Below are 17611 nucleotides of genomic sequence, written 5' to 3'. Positions count from 1 at the left end.
AAAAGGCAATGTTTTAATTGCTTTTACAACTTTAGGAAAAAATCACAAATATTTACATTTAAAAATACTTTTTTTTTTTTTGCCTCTACAGAGATAGAAACGTTGAACTGAAAGACGTGCAGAGAGAATTCATGAGTCAGACATCGCCCCCTATTGGGCTCCAGAGGAATTACAACAGAACAGGCGTACATAGGGCACTGACATACACAACAAATATATTTTTGGTAAAGTAAAAAGCAAGAATACATTAGGCTCTTACACATACACTGGGGAAAAAAAAAGAAATGTAGGCTAACAGGTTACATACATTGAGAATAATTTGATATATGTATGTTTCGCTGCAAAATTGTATTGAAAACATGGCAAAACTACAGCATTATACCCATAACATTCATCTCCCACTGGAGTCAGGTTGGAGTAAAAGCTAGCACTATGTGTAGTGAGTTTGTTACATAAAATCTGTTAAGTGTGATTTTCCTTTTAGTTCTAGTGGGTATTACTCTCGTCTCCGCGTGCAAACATATCAGTTAAGTAGCTGTAAGGAATAATTTAAGGAACTAATTTTTGACAGCATTGTTGACAGCATTATGAATTCCCATCTCTTAATACACTTGGGAATCTCTGGGAGTTCCCCTAAGCAGGTAGTTTTGAATACAACATATATACCATGCTTTCTGCAATAATAAGATGTAGTCTGGGATTTTGTGGGAGATATTTATATCAGATTGAGTTCTGTTTTTTTTTTTAACATTTTTTTTTTTTTTTAGGCCAGGTTGGTTACAGGATGGATGACAGTGCTACAGACTGCTGTAGATCCTCTTGATGGTGTCACCTTCGTCTTTGGCGATGATGCCCTTCTCGATATACGAGTCAACCTGCTGGTCCATGAAATCCTTCAGCTTGGACAGGTCATAATCTGGGGAGGTGAGGAAAACGGCAAATGATGGGTTTTATGGGAAGATCAAGAGGATATGGGAAAGATCAGACGTTAAACTCAAGAAGTGCTGCCTTCTTAAGATGGAACACCCAAACAGGCTTCAAAGAGGATTAAGGTCATGTTTGTCTCAGGCTGAAGTGCACGAAACAAGGTCAGAAGATCGCAGAGTGAAACACACTCGCCAGTTAAATAACATAAAAAAAAAATTCCACCTTGCTGAGGACAAGTAATTGTCATTTGAAACTGCGCCATATGGCTGTGGCTATATTTAGAGTTGAACACAGCCTAACTCTGCATTATCCATCATGGTAACAAATGAGCACAAGCAAACAGCTGCTGCAGCACCACCTCTCCCTGTGCTAACAGACTCTGAATGAAGTGGCAGCAGGAGGCTAGAGGAGAGCCAAAAAGTCACACAGCGCCTTCCTAATGGCATTTCTAGCAGAAGTTATTAAACTGCTCGAAGATACAGTTGCTTTGACAGACATGATGTGCACGAAGGATTAACAGAATGTGATTAGAGACAGCACCACTTCTCTCAATCTTGGCTCTGAGGAGCCAAGAGCCCAAACCAGGATGTGGCCTCTACGTCCATCTGCTCTTCTGGCTAATCTCTATAGCGTGTAGGCGTAAACACACACCGAGTCTGCTGAGATTGTCCTAATGGGTGCTTCTGGCAGAGTGAACACAATAAATGGCCCATCTTACACTCGGTTTCTATGAGGGTGTTTTTGATTGAAGGGTTTTTTTTTTTTTTTTTCTCTAGCTCTGAAAGAGGACAGGATGAAGATGAGAACTTTGGAGAGCAGTTTAAAGTGGTTCGAGTTGTGCTAGAAACATAGGGCCTGGCGGTGTGTCATGTTAGTTACTGAGTGTCTCAGTATGGGAAAATTGGGTGATTCTCGGGCACATTTTGACCCTCTGTGTTTTCAGTCTGAACTTGTCTTTTCTTACACCATTATCAGTCTGTCTCCTGCCCAGATCACTGACAGGCAGGCAGGGAGGCCCCTGTTGTCCCAGACAACTCCTCCGCACACTTGAATGCTAATGAGGTGTCCTAGATAGAGCAAGGTCAGAGATGAGCCCCAAACAAAACTTCCCTGCTGCTCTACTCCTCTCTGCTATTCAGTGCTTTAAGCTCAGTGTCAGTCTCTTGTTTTTTTCTTTTGTCTCTCTTCTGTGTTTAAGAAGAGAATCTGGGTCACACGTTTTCCCTTTAATTCCTGTTTTTTTGAGCTGTTTGTCTGGCTCACCTATTGATCAGCTCAGATTAGATCAAGCCAGTGAGCACAATAAATATAAATCTCACTTAGCTGGAACAGTTTTTTTTTTGGTTGTTTTTGCCTAAAGTTTCCTACTGAGATGATCACTAGTGGACGGATGGCCTGAATAGTGAGAACTCATTAACATTTCATCCTGCTCTGCTTAATTAAGCACCACTGGGCATCGATTTTACTCTGTGGAGAGCCCAACAGCAGGTTTCTCTTGTTAGATGAGTGCACTATAGTGTGTGAAACTACCACAGTTTTCACAGCTCTGCAGAGTGATACAGTTTCTGGGGCACATGCAACTTTCTTTATGGACACTGGTAAAGGAAATACATTTGATTATACACAGACACTATAAATCCTGAAACAGACACTGATGGCTGACATTTTTGTGTTGTTGTGACAGAGGTGCTACCTACGGAGCAGAGTCGATATCACTGAATATATTTCTTCTTCATGGATACCATCAATGATGAGGAACAGGTAGGAGGGAATAAATGAACTGACCTTTGTCCCTGAACAAGCCAGCTGTATCACAGCAATTAGGACAACTCATTTACAGTTATCCATATTCATGAACTCTGGAGTGGAGCGTCTATGTTAGCATCCCACTCTCTTTAAAATGCAAATCAAGGCGAACAAAAGAGGCTTCAAATTTTCTCTTCTTTGCTGTGTCACCTCAGACCTGTGATCTACAGCTGTAAGGACACCGCGTTTTCGAAGGAGAATAGCTTGTAGTTCCGGCTCTTGATGCTCAACAAAGCAATTTAGACTAGACACATACTGATCATTCAGCAGACACACAAGAATCAGGTCTGTGCCCAGTTTCCCTCATCTATTGTTGAATATGAGGACATGTCTCACCGTCTTTGCCTTCTTCTTTGTTGTGTTTCTTCAGCCACTCGATGTTCTTCCTGATGGCCTCCAGATAAGTCTCGGACTTGCCAGGCTGACCTGAAGTAAAATGAAAGAGGAAATGAAGGGAAAGACACACAATGATCTTCCTCATTGAGATATTACAAAATTCAAAGCATTTCAGCTCAGATTAGCCTTGTTTTCACCAAAGAATGAGTCAGTGCTATCTTAGGTTTAATCAATAATAATCCTTATTTATACCGCAAAACTTTTCTAAAGAAAATAGTGCACTTTATTTTTTTCTTTCAATTGCTGTGGAAACACAGCAGCAGCAGCAGCAGCAGCACAATAAGGCGAGACTGCTGGTCAAAAAAAAGACACATTTTTAATAGAAAAATGGATCTTTGAGATGTACAGCAAGAGCTTCAAAATCCTTTAAAATTTTTAATAAAGAGATCTTCTCCTCTTTCATGCCCACTCCTCACCCTGAACACTTTGTGCTGTATAACTTTGGCACAAAACAAGAGTAATGCTTCACAGCATCTAGTGACCGGAAGAGCTCACTAAGAGGACGCTGACAGAGGAGGTCAGGAAGAGAAATCGGGGAGTAGGACAAGAATAAATCTCAGAATGGCTTCGTAAATGAAAAGGCTCAGCAACAGGTGGGGAGCTGGCCTTCTTGTTATTGGACTTTTAAGTATTAGTAGCGACATACTGCCATAATAGGCCAAGTCAGCCCGTTCTGACAAAAGCTGTGGGCTCGACTGTTCAATGGAGATCGCTAACCAGAAGCCTGGTTTTGACTTACTGTTGCTAATTTGTTTTTAAAATTTTTTGGCCACAGCAGCTTTATTGGCAGTGTAGAGGGACAGGAAACAGGGGAAAGAGATAGGGGAAGACATGCGGGCATATCGGCAAAAGGCCAGGAGTTGAACCCGCACCGCAACGCAGCATGTGGGTGTGATCGCCTGCTCCACCACTGAGCTACCCGGGCACATCACTATTGCTAGTTTGTTTTTAAAGTGACAGTTTTCAATGTTCAAAGATAGGAAGTATAAACAGTGCAAAGTAAACTAATGCATAAATTAGTGTCAGCAAAGTACATGCAGTCTTTTTGAATATGGGTAAACCTGCCAAAAAAAGGTGAGTGACACCAGTCCTGCTGTTTTTCTGTTCAGTTCGATACACCAGCAAAGAAACAGTGGTCAGAAATAGCATAAATACAACGTTGCAGTGGCTACTTTTTCTACTTTTCTAAACTCAACTGAATGATCTTCAGGCTGACATGACAAACAGCTGCAGAAATTACTCATTACTTCAACGTCCATCATTGCACTGCACTGAAAAAGGGTTCTTAATCAGCATGTCTGCCCAAGTGGGATATTTCTTTCAGTGCTGATCAGAGCTGGGGCTGATACATGTGAACCAGGAATGAATGACAGTTGTACCCTTGTTCCCCACTGAAGACAAAAGCCAGACCTTAGCGAGTGTTGTAAGTGTTGGTTTGCACTTAGATGCTGATGATGTATTTGTTTTCTTCTCACACCATTCAAGGCTTACATCGGAAAGACTCAATAACAGTTGCATATTTCTGCTTTAAGTTTGTGATGATTGATAAATCACAGATTAAATCTGTATTATGATGCATATCCCAATTTCTTCTGTAAATGTCATATTATGCAACTGAGCCTTTTAACACAGAGATAAACCATAGTTTAGTAGGCAGTACTCTGTATTTCCTTCATTTCCTGCTGAAATGTCACAGTGGCAAGCCTGCTCTGTGATTCATTTGTTTTTCCTCTTTATGCACACCTGTGTGTTTGTGTGTGTGTGTGTGTGTGTGTGTGTGTGTGTATTAGATTGATGAGTGGGTACTGTGCAGCAGACAGACACAGAATAATGGCAGCTGTGACAAGCTTTCATGTGAGTGCTATTGGACTAGCCTAGTTCAGGGACTCGAATGCACAGTGTTGTATATTTCAGTGGCAGCTCTGCTGAAAAACAAAAAGCCTGAAATGGTAGTCAGAGTCTGGTTGCGAGGTAGAAAAGGGCGATACGCTTCATAGAGCTAATCTGGTGGGATTTCAATATTTGTAAATCATGTATTTATTTGAGATGTTTAGCACAAAAAAAAAAACCCCATAAAAAAATGAATGCAAAAAACTTAAAAAAAAACAAACAAAAAAACACAAGAGCATTACTTATTGTTTGTGAGAGCAAAATGATTAAAATGGTATCAAATTATTTTAGATTTTTTTCCTTTTTATAAATCACAAAAGAAAAAAAGCTATTCATGCTTCCTTTAACCATCACGATTAGGCAGTGGACTGACTGGTCTCGGTTGACGGCTGCTCTTCCTTGGTCGAATCTTTCAGGTTCTCATATTCCTTCTGCATCTTGGCAGCTTCAGCTTTGGTGTTGTCGTCCTCATCCAGGTTTTTCCCTACAGCAAAGTAAACAGTACAAGAAGCATTAATATTAATGATTTATTAATATTGTGTAAAAAAAAAAAAGTTTTCTTTTTAATGGTGGGCCATCCTGCAGCTCTATGTCTAGAAACAGTGACTTTCTTGAGACTCTGTCATTTCCTGACAGCTTCTAATGCATGTAATCCTCCAGAAAACACTAAATTACTGTTTTCAGGTTTCAGATTTGAGAAAATATTAAACAAGATACAGTGTTCTTACTGGTGAGCTTTAGAGGTGTTTGTGGGTGGATTTATTTTAATCTCCCAGCACATACAGGCTGACGTTTCTTAATGTTAAGCTAAGCTGACTGGCCAAAGGCTGCAGCCTTATAGGCAAAAGTGTATTTCAGAAAAGAAGTAAAATAAAATTAGAGTTAAATCAGAGTTCTGCTTTGCTTACATTTTTCTTGTTAATTAAGTTATTCCCATAATATAAAAATGTCAAACTACATTTTCTATTAATATGTTAAAGCCATCTAACCATCTAGAATTAAAAATGATCTAATTTCATTAATGTTTGACACGTTTGGAGGAGAGCCTCTGCAGCTGCTTACCGTTCGGTCCGGGAAATTCAGGCGGCATTAGCGACTGTCCCAGCTTGTTCTTGGTCTGCATGGCGATCATAGCGTCCAGGTTCTCTGTAGGTGTGTAAAACAGGACAAACATTTAGTTTTCACTTTGGATCTCAGCAGCAGCGTGCTGGCACCGCACAGTGAACAAAAGCCTCTTAAGTGCTTGAGTGACCCGCGCTTTTCCTGTGTGACTCAGAGGCTGATTATCATTTAAAACGAGTGCCATCTAATTACTGAAAAGAAGTCTCAGGAGTACAACAAAAGGATAAACACAATCTTGTGTTTTCCACTATTATTTCTGTTAATTTATTTATGCATGGCAGACTGAATAGAAAATAGATGCAGTATAAGGAAGCCTTTTCAGGGATAATTTATGCACAAATCAGTTATCAGTGAGGGCTGCATTTATCTGTTATATAATCCTCAGGCTATATGGTCATTACGGTCTCACGTAGGGGTTAGAAAACATGGAATGAGACAAACAGATCATGCAGATTAATCATCTAGCACAATCTGGATTAACAAAGGGGTGAACCTCATGTTCAAAAATAAAGGAAGCAGATGTTCTGGAGCTACTCGCATCCTAGAAATCAGCTGAAATGAGACAGTCTTTATCAAGCGATGGTAACACCTGATCTCACATCCCCCTGTTTAGCATTTAGAAGGATTATTGAATCATTTAATACATGATTAATAACACACTACAGTACATCAATGGGCAGCTATAAGGACCTCTTAAGTATGTTTGTCAAGATGTTTTTTCTACTTAGTTATGGATTGGTAGAGTTTGGTTAAAAAATACGACTACACATAGAGCAGAGAAGCAAAGGACTTTTTGATGGTGGTCTGGATATTAGGACAGGAGGACGACGAAGAGATAAGACAAACAGAGAGGCTCCATTTTTGCAGAGCTTTGGAGTTTCCTCTTATATTTGCTCAGTCCGGCTCGCTCCATTTTTTCTCTTATTATTCAACCACCTCATTCTCCTCTGCACTTTCTGTGTATTCTGTCCACCTCCTCCCACCTGTACCACAGTGGAAGCCCATTATTTTATTCTCTCCCTCAGCACACACACACACACACACACACACACACACACACACACACACACACACACACGCGCGCGCGCCACATTTCTTCCTCGCCCACTCTCTTCCTCCATCTTACTCTTTAGCCTGAGTCCTGCATCACCCGCTGGCAGATTGACAGCTGTGTGTATTCGGTTGTGTACCTGTGTGACTCACTGGAGCACCGCAGGCAGATGGGCATGGAGGTGGGGAGGGGGAGCATTTACACATTGTTTTTCCATTATCTTATCACAACCTATGCTACATAAAGCCAGAGAGGTTGCCTAGGAAACTCACATCCGCTGTCCTGGTATATGGCTGTTTTGCTCTTGTCGGTGACATCAGCAGTGGTCATTTCCTCTGTTGTAAGAAACAACAATGGCCAGCTGCTACCAGGGGTCATTCAAAGGAGAATCTGTTAATCTTTTTATAACCTACATACAACAGGTCAGCCTTCCCACGTCTAAGGATTGTCTCTTTTCTGCTTTCTGTATTTCTCTTTTTAAAAAATATCTTTAAGTTTTGAGAGAACAGGCAACAAAAAAACATCAGTTTGAGTTCTTGAAGCTTGTGATGGGCATTTAAACAGAGAGAAAGATGATGAGTGTGGACTCACAAAGAGAGATGACAGCTGTCCCTTTACAGGTGCCTGACTTTTCCACTGGCCAATGATGTGATGGCCATCCATTACCAAAAAAAGAAAAAAAAAAAAAGAAACAGCCTGCTTTTACAGGGTGCCCCTGACACTAATCTGTCTCTGCAGGCTTTACACTCCACTGCATCGGCTGATAGGGAACATTAGCTTGACTGAACGCAAACAGAACACGGGGGAAACGCTCACGTAACCCATGGAGGCAGAGAAACGCGTGTACATCTAGCTGGTTAATGCAATGGAGAGGTGAAAACCTAAATCTTTTACCCACATGTTAGCTACACATTCAAGCACAACATGCTCAAATGTTGTTGCCAGTAATTTGCTGTTTGGCATCAAGTGACTGTAACAGAAAAAAAGGTTTCAAAAATATAAAATCCATATTATCGCTTTCAAAGATTTTCTCCATCTGTTTTGTTAAAAATTAGAAATCGACTCTAATATGAAGTTTGCATGTCTCAGCCAACAGTTTCAACAGCCACAATAATCATATTTTTCTTTAAGGCAAAGATTTTAACAGTTATTAGGCAAAACATGTTTGTTTCCATGCCCTGTGATTGCCAAATGTCCATTTTGTTTGTGCTATTTGTGCAAAACTGTGTCCTGCAAAAATGATGCAGTAACTTGATTGGTGATTGAAATTGTAACCCTTTTACAAATCCATGCAATAACTTCTGTCACTCATTTGGGCCAATTTTAGGGAAAACTGGAAAAAAGTTGAGGCAAGATTTTCGAAAACTGTATAAAAAATGTAAAAACATCATAAAATGTCATAAAATTCAGTGTGACATGAAGGGAAGCCATATGGTGCTTTAAACACTGCCTAATTCATGGATTCTAACAATTATTATGAAAATCAGTTCTTAAAAAGTTAATAGCTCTGATCCACTGCTGCCACTAGAGCTCTCGAGATGCAAACATAATCTGTTCCCAATCAGTGGAACTGAAAAATAGAGAAGATGAAAATGTATAAGAAAAGGTAATACACTATGGTACCTCTGCAGCTCTGCTGCTGGCCCCCCATTTAAAATGGTTAAAATCATGTAATGATGCTGTCCACCGTCACATTACTAGCCTCATGGGACTTTTTATAGCACTCAACATGCCAACCACATAAAGACCTTAAATTGCAGCTGAACAAATCCAATAAATTGACTTTGTGCTACTTTGTCATTACCAAAATGAAAAATGATCTGTCAAGATGAACATTACTGAATAATCGCCCTGTCCTGCATTTACATAATATTATGTACCACAAACAGAGCAGGCTCTTCAAGAACTGTGGCATCTATTATACAGTTCTGAACATCTCCAACCATTACACAGTATTAGCATTATATATTATGTCTTACCCAGATAGGACACACCCTCCTCTGGCGTGATGGTGCCGTACTTCACCATCATTTTGACAAAATCAATCAGAGTCTTCATGATCGTGATCAGTGTCTCTCGTTCCTGGGTGTCTTGTTCTGCAATAGCAAAGCAGAAGACAAATCACAAACCAGTATCTAATACTGGTAACATGGCCTTTGTGCTACCACATGGTGTTTGACTCTGGGGGTTATAATGATTGGATTATAAATAATTAGTTTTGCATGCGCCTGTGTGCATGTTTGTGCACTTTCTAGACCTGTGAAGGAAACAAAGGTAGACAAAACAGTAGAGCCACATTAACAATCAAGCCCTGTTCTCGATCTGAAGAACTGCCATCATTGCATGGAAAATACTATAACATATATTTGTGGGTGTGGTCTAATGTGTCACAGAAACCTTGCGGGCATGTTTATTTTTGTACCTGAGTTGAGACTTTTAAGTAGACGGTAGAAGTTTGGGAAGTACTGCAGGTCCTGGAGCCCGTCCTCGGGGCTCACCTCATTGCCGTCGTCAGCGTCTCTGTCCCATGTGTTGTCCCCCTCTTCTTCTACATCTCTGTCCACCTCTTCCTCAATCTCATCGGCATCCTCGTCCTCTTCGTCTTCATCGTAGCGTCTCCTGGGTGGCTCCCATGTGTCCTGAAAGTATGTTTTTTTTGTTATTGTTGTCATTCTTATTGTTTTTACCATTACTGTCACCATTTCTTTTTTTTTTTTTTTTTTTGGAGGTTTTACCGTGTTTGTGTCAGAATCCTCATTGTCTTGCGCACCCCTGGTTTCTTGGTCAGCGTCTTCAATCTCGTTGTTCTTAGCGTTTTTGGTGATGAGATCCTGGAGAGCCTCTGCCACCTTGTACTCCAGAGTATCTGCCTGATTTTCTGTGATCTATAGAAGGACAAAGTAAAAGAGGCAGACTGAGAACGACTCTGCACGGTAAAGAAAAATGGGCTGTAAGATGGGACGGAGCACAACAACGCGTGATGATACACTGATGATAAAACTCCATGTATCACATATTGATCACTATTGCTGAGCTCTCCATCTCAGGGAGGATCAACAGAGTTTTCTATTGACTGGCAAAAAAGCAATTCACAGCCGAAATGGTGAAAACAAAGCACATTTCACACGTTTCTAAATCTAACCCACGAGGAAGCAGTGAGCGCAAAGAGAGGGAGGGAGGAAAGGGTTCCTGCTGAGGAAATGCTATGCAGCATGCTGTGCTGAATTGAATGATGCAAGCTTACAACTTACCAGCCCCAGTTTGAGCAGTTTGGAGACGATCCTGTCGAACACTCCTCTGTCGTCTTCCTCGTAGATCTTATTGGCAATCTTCTGAACAATGGCGTCTGCCGTCAGCGGAGTGCCGTCAATTTGGCGGAAGCTTTCTGGGTCATCTGAAAGGAGGGGACACTTGTGTTAACTTTCTCAAGACACTTTTTAGTTGTTTTCACAAAAGCTTGCGGTTAAAATCCTTTTCTTTCTTCTTTTCTTTGCTTGATTGATCTTTTCTGTGCTTCTTCTCTGTGTCTCTGTTTCACCATAAAATGTCAAACTTGGACCTGGAAATGAAGCCTCTCTCTTATTAGATTTGTTAGTAACAAGTTGCTTCCCTCTCCTCACGTTCAGCATACATTTCCACCTCCATTGCTGAGTATGAAATGTGCAACTGTTACAGCTTGATTCTTACATAACATCCTCTGCTGCTTCTCAAGGTCCAAAGACAATAAAAATAAACAGTGCCAGGACACTTTCGCCTGCACTGGCCGACTGAATCATCGCTGATGCATTTAGCCTTCAAACACCGGGCCCTATTTTTGCCTCGCACGACAAAATGAGAAATGAAATCTAGACCGCGCCTGCCAAATTTAGCGTAATCCAACCAGCGACTTGTCATTGCCGAGCTGGCTGCACGAATCGATAAAGGGCAGCGCTCAGTGCTTTGTGTCAGAGTCACCTCACCTCAGAGACAGCTCAGACGCTGATGATAAAATTACATGCAGTGAAATGTGTGCACAGCTGATAAAATCCAATGCAGATGTCATGAAATGTTTGTGTTTTGACTCAGCTTACAAATATGAATAGAGCAGTGACTGTAACTAGAGATGAATGCATTTTATGTCATGTCTTAAGTTAAAACTAGACTGTCACAAAGACATTATTCCACATGGGCTGGAGACGAGACACTTGCAATCATAATCAACCATGTCGAGCCATGTGTTTAAAAGGCTCCTCTGAAGAGATTAAAGAAGAAGCTATCACTGTAGCTGAACATCAGCGCTCCCAAACGCAGTGAGGGAGAGGATAATCTTTCTCGCATTCACGTGGTCTGTCTCATCCCCATCGCACACACACACTTTCCCTGCCTACTCTTCCTTAAAATGTCTGCCTGGTGGCCTGCCAGTAAAGGACGGAAGCACGCAGCATGAAGCCTGCCCGTAGCAGCGGGGGCAAAGTTACAAGACATGAAATTATGACAGTGTGTACCCTGGTACTTGCCGTAGTCCATCCCGTTCTTTGTGGAGTCGTAGTCCTCAGCAAGACGTCGGCTCTTGGTGGAATCCGATTCGTCGGGAACGTACTGATCGTCCCTCTTCTTGACAGGCACCTCGGTGGTCTCCTTAGATTTCTGGCCGTCAGCCAATGACTTGAGCATGGTGAAGTCATCACGGTTCTGTTCTGACTCTGTCAGGCAGCAGAAACAGAAAAAAGTGAGTGTTAAAGATGAACTCCTCTTACATTACTGTGGTTTAAGCAGTTTTCTTTTTCCTCAGTATGGATGAAGTCTGTTTTACTGGAAGTGCTGCAACATGATTCCACTCAGCAGGCGGAAATAAAGTCATTAATTGATTGGCAATAAGGTTTCCCCTTACCAGCTGACTGTACTGCAGCCTTCACGCTGTCTGCCTCGGCAATCTGGGGAAATTGAACAAATAATTTGTACTCAGGATATAAGCTCTGATTAATAATGTTTGCTGGGTTAACACCCGGGTTATATGACAAGTGGCCATAAAGCCCAATTGTCCGGATATTGGATGAGAGGAGAGAAGTTTACCTGCTCTTGTAGAGGTCTTTCTTCTGTCAGCTGTCTATTGTACACAGTTTTATCTGCAACATAAAAAAAAATGCATACAATTACTAAACACCTGGCTCACCAAGACTCTGTTACTGATAAACAGAACCAGATTTGAAAAGTTATTATGAAAATAATGCTGGAACCAGGTGGAAATTATTGTTCAGGAGACTTTATTATGACACTGATGCCAAGGAGCAAAGGCAAACAGACACATGGCCATACCATTCTGAAATTCTAACCTCACATAGAGTTTATGTTCCCTTTGTCCTACACTATCAATAAGCAGCCTGACTGTCCTTGAGGCCCATCTGAGAGCCAAAAGACAAAACAAAAAACTACTACTACCAAAAAAGGGCCAAACAGAAGACAGGTCATTGTGTTACAAAAGGCTTCTTAGGGCTTGACCTTTAAAAGGTCTCCCCAGACAAGTAAAAAGTCACCAAATACAGGGGTAACTCTAAATAAATAAATAATCAATACATATCTTACAACTGTGTATTGCAAACAACCCATAAAACAACTAAAAATGTGTCTCACTTTTTAAAAACTTGATTGAATAAATCTGCAGCTTTTATGCGCATGTAAAGTGGTGCGTTCCTGCTCTCCTGACTCGCCGCTGCACAAGCAGAGCTTAATCGGATTATCAAACAAAAGATTAAATTGCAGCGAAAATAGACCACAAGCGGCCTCGCACCAAGCGCCTTTAAAAACACCACCAGTCGGGCACCGCCGAGCTGGACCTCAACTTTAAGGAGTGAGGTTTGTTTTTTGTTTCCCATAATTTATCAGTCAACAGGTTTAAAGCTGAATTTAAGCCGAAGCTCCCTTAAACAGCATGCATAATGTTTAAAACCTACACAAATATCTACTCAAACGGATACTTTGTATTTTTTTTTTTAAACATTTCAACCACCATGTACTAAATAAAGACTTTCATGTCCGTGTTGAAGACCACTTTATTTGGGGGACATTTTTAAAATCTCCATTGTAATCACTGGCGGTCTCCAATCAAAGTGCTCTACCAGCCCGCAGGCTATTCTTACAAACGCTTTGCAGTGCAAGACTGCTACGACAGATTTCAACTCACCATCCACTGAGGCTGTAGGTGTGGGGAAGGCAGTTATCTGGCTCACTACATTCAGGGCAAGGAGCTGGAAAAGGACGAAAAGGCCAACGTATTTTGACGCCATCCTGAAATAACTTGTCTGACTCCTCACTGTCCTGCTGCCTGCGGTCCGGTTTCCTCCTCCACAACAAAAGTGCTGAATGTGTGGACAGCTCCGCTCCGCTCCGGCCGGCCGCTGGTGCTGAAACTGCCGCGGAGGCTGCGCCCTATGGAACTCGCTCTCTCAGACGTACCGGGCGGGGTGGGGCTGGTCAAATCTCCACTGGAGCTGTTGACGAGCCGCGGTGCTGAAACCAGGTCACGTCTCTATAATTATAACAGATAAGCAGGGAGGCTCTCCAAGCCCCGTGTGAGCTACTGCATCACCTGCCACGGCAGTAAAAGAGCCCACTACAACAAGACCTGCCCCCCTCTGCCTTTACAGAGGAGGAGGAGAGGGAGGGAGGAAGAGGACTTTGAACACTGTAAAAAGTGTTGGCGTGAGCTTGCAGTCCACCTAAATATTCATATCAGTCCTCCATTTGTGACATGTGGAAACAAGGCTGAAAATTTCGCACTCAGTGATAGAAAACTTGAGAACAAGTCAGATATTTGATGCGTGAACGTTTAGACTCATCAACCAGTGACAATTTTGCTTGGAAAAAAAACCAAACATTTGAAAACACGGGAAACTGCACTGAAAGTAAACAATATGTATACAGGATCAGTTGTTTAATTGTTAACCCATAAAACTAAAAAGACTAAACAAAATCTTGAGCTGAATAAATATTTTTTGCAGGACATGAGCAGGAAAAATCCGCCCAATTCCGTGCGTCATTCACAACCTGCGTCATGGTTGTAGAGCTTCTACTTGTCAATAGCAACCGATATTAAAAGAGCAGTTTAGCACATAAACAAAGGGTACACATGGGTTTTTTATGACCGCTTTCCTTTCATAGGTCCCGTATTGCTAATTAGATCTAGGCTTGCTTGTTTTATGAAGGAATCAGCGGGTGACATTAAGGTCAGTTTTCAGTTATTAAAAAGCGCCTAGCAAACGTGACTTTTGCAAAAGGAGTGTAGGAGAATAACCTCTTTCATTCAAAGTACTCAAAGAGGGGTTCATCAAATAGGCTGCATGTCAACTCAGATGTCATCATGAAAAGGCTTGTAGTCTGCAGTGCACTAATATTTCATATGTCACAGCGTGAAAGGAAGAGGTGGAGTGCAGGACTTCTTCGCAGCATGCTGCCTGGGTGCAACCAGCCAGTCATTAGGAGCATTAAGGCGTATGCGTTGGATGATGTGGCATGTCACTGTTAATCCTACAGCTTATGAAAGCTTTAGCTTAAAGTGCATCCTGGTCAGTAATTGGACAATTCTTCTTCTTATCACATGTTGGTTTGACAAGCTTCACTACTTTTCCTCTGGTGGCAAACTAAATGTGTTCACTGACAGCTGCTTTCCTCCCCTTACAGAATATAGGAGCGAACTTATGAAATCTCTTCCCTGTTAACATTTAGCGTCAGTTTTGCTGTTATTGGTTTATGGGTGTGTCTGTTGTTGAAATTTTGTTTGCATTAAACATAAAACACGACACAATAATGCCAACCATGTGATATGGCTCAGTGATCTTTTTCGCATATTGGTTTGTTGGGAAAAGCCCAGGTGTCATTTTATTACCGACATTATTAGAAAGTAAACATTAGTTCATGTTAATAAAACGTTGATTGTTCTCAGCTTTAAATTAAAAGAATTTGTTTGTTTTTTTTAGCAGTGAACAGTATTTATATTCTTATGGACAATACTGTGCAAAATCAACCTCTCATTTCTTTGTTTGCTAGGAAAATGAGAAATAGGTGTTAGCAACATTTGCAAGCATACACTGAAATACAGCATATAAGGCAAAAACAGAGTTTGTACACTTCTAAGGAGCTTGAAAGTCAATATTTGGTATGACGACCTTTATTCTTCAACACAGCCTGAACTCTCTGAGGCAGCTTACTTGTCATTTCTTTAAGCAGTCATCAGGAATAGTTCTCCAGGCTTCTTAAAGGACATTCAAAGCTCATATTTGGATGTTGGCTGCCTTTGGTTCTGTTCTCTGTCAAGATGAGCCCACACTGCTTTATTATTGTTGAGGTCCGGGCTCTGGGGAGGCCATCCATCCATCCATGGACGCCACGTTTTTTTTAGCTTCCCCACACTAACACAAATTTGATATAAGTTCCTAGTTCTCTGTCTTACATCTGAAGGAATTTAATTGGTTTTGCTTATTATCTTCAGCAGAGTGTAGATGCTTTGAAGCTGTAGAATTGATCCTGCTACATCACTGTGCTCTGTGTGGTAGAAAATCTTTACCACCTGCTGTGGGATGACTGTGCTTCCTGTCCTCTGGCTGCATCAGCAGTCTCAGAACAGGACCACTGCCAACACCAGATTCCCTCTACAGTAAGGCCAAAAACCAACCAACCAACCAACCAACCAGTATCACTTAATCATCCAAAACAGAGTTTTATGATGTGCAACAGTAGCTTTAGCTTAAATTTCTTAGATTTTTCCTACTAATCCCACATATTTGATTTTCCCCAACAAATCTTTTCTGTATCTAAGCTCACAGTTTGCCATGTGCAAAAAGTAGTTCACTACTGACACCTTGTGCGTGATAGTTGTAATCACATTCACTGTTCTCTAATTCCTCCAGAAACAAAAAACTATTTTCAACCCATCCTTCAGGAGAAAATTTTTTTTTCTGATACATGATTCCAAGAAGAGAAAGAATAAAAGTTAAAGGATGAATCTATACTCTTGACATGGCTCTGAATGTACTGTAAAATACTGGGATTTTATCTCATTAACAAAGCGTATGATGATATAAAGGAAACAGAAGGCTTTTACTGCACGACTTACATGATATCTAGTGAATATACTGCCATCATGTGTTTAGTGAGTGAAACACAGTTCATGCTATTTTTGCCCCTTTGGTTGGTTAGTATTCAACATGAAAGTTCCTGCAGCGAGCGAGTAAGGCAGAATCTAAATGTTAAAGCATACAGTGACACACAAATGTGCTTTCAATTGTGTGGCAGCAGACTGGGAGGAAGGCCTTTTCATGCTTCCCACTGTGGTTCCCTGACAGCCTGCCCTTATCACCTGACATCAGTGACCAACCTTGCTAATGCTTGCTGAATTATCTGCGGGGAGGTTCCAAAATCATGTGGTCTTTTTGAAAGAGATGTTAAAAAAAAAATCTTTTTCTTATTTTTAAATTTGGGGTAGGACCCAAACATTGCTGTCTAATAAATATTAAAAGTCACAATTCACTCTTAGATGAGTTCCAGTGTAGGCTGCATCATCAATTCAGGAGTGCACCCAATATCTTGGACTCATGAAAGTCCAAGATTTATAAACACTGATACGGCAGAGTCAAGGTGTCTTTCTTTCTTTATCCCACAAGTTCTCCATCCTTGTTCCTCTGGATAGATCCTACCACGGCTCACATAAATTCTGAGAAAGATCCTGGAGAGCTTTGTACTTAGCCTGAAAAAAAATCTAGCAAGAAGTCTTCCCTTAGGAGTGATTCTCAGAGGAATGTTGAGCTAGAAAGGGTCTGAAACTCCTGTGAAGATGTGACACATTCATTCATTCGACTGTTTGATTAGAAAATGAAAGCACAGGCTTACCAGCACAGTTGCCTATTCACATGCAACATTTATGATTATATTTTTTTACTTGTGTATATTTGTCTCGATGGTAGTTTTGCGTGCCCCTTGTGTTCAACTCCAGACACACTTACACACATCTTCACTGTGTGCAAAATGAGCCTCTCTCAAGGCAGGTTGACTCAAAAGCACAACCAGGTGGTGAAATCTCTGGTGGCAGCTATCGAGGCCAAACAGATCAGCCACCGGTGTTACTCCCCTCAGAATTTTGTGTGCAGTTCTGACACCATCATTCATCCGAGAAGGGGAACAAGGACAACAAAAACCTCTATCACTGACCAGGAATGAACCTTTGGAAGGAGCATGTGACTGGGAAATGTTGGCTGATATTGGTCAACAGCTTATAATACCAACAGAAATAGTCACTTCCATCCTCTAGATTATAGAACTGACAGTACCATGGGAGGATGCCACAGTTACTCCTGTGGCCAAGCACCACGCCGCACCATCAAGGACATTTCAGGGACTGCTGAACACTGCAGTCAATAGCTGTGGATGGGGAGGAAAGAGGAAAGACCC

General features: G+C 41.3%; 1 protein-coding gene across 2 annotated transcripts; it reads right to left on the bottom strand.

Annotated features, from left to right (window-relative positions):
- Window positions 1-68: 68 nt before the first annotated feature.
- scg3 (secretogranin III) lies at window positions 69-13770 on the bottom strand. 2 transcript variants are annotated; one of them, XM_030758127.1, is made up of 12 exons: window positions 13353-13770; window positions 12245-12297; window positions 12063-12105; window positions 11677-11874; window positions 10444-10586; window positions 9928-10077; window positions 9615-9831; window positions 9172-9288; window positions 6082-6165; window positions 5393-5503; window positions 3070-3159; window positions 69-916 (listed from the first exon to the last, which is right to left on the bottom strand). In XM_030758127.1, the coding sequence occupies exons 1-12, from the start codon at window positions 13453-13455 to the stop codon at window positions 798-800; spliced, it is 1428 nt and encodes a 475-aa protein (XP_030613987.1). In that variant the 5' UTR covers window positions 13456-13770; the 3' UTR covers window positions 69-797. The 2 variants fall into 2 exon arrangements, with proteins under 2 accessions (XP_030613987.1, XP_030613992.1); XM_030758132.1 differs by having other exon boundaries at window positions 11689-11874; window positions 13353-13769.
- Window positions 13771-17611: the final 3841 nt, after the last annotated feature.

Source organism: Archocentrus centrarchus, chromosome 3, assembly GCF_007364275.1.
Source record: "Archocentrus centrarchus isolate MPI-CPG fArcCen1 chromosome 3, fArcCen1, whole genome shotgun sequence".
In the NCBI taxonomy this organism is placed as follows: domain Eukaryota; kingdom Metazoa; phylum Chordata; class Actinopteri; order Cichliformes; family Cichlidae; genus Archocentrus; species Archocentrus centrarchus.
This window is presented reverse-complemented; position numbering and strand designations above follow the sequence as displayed.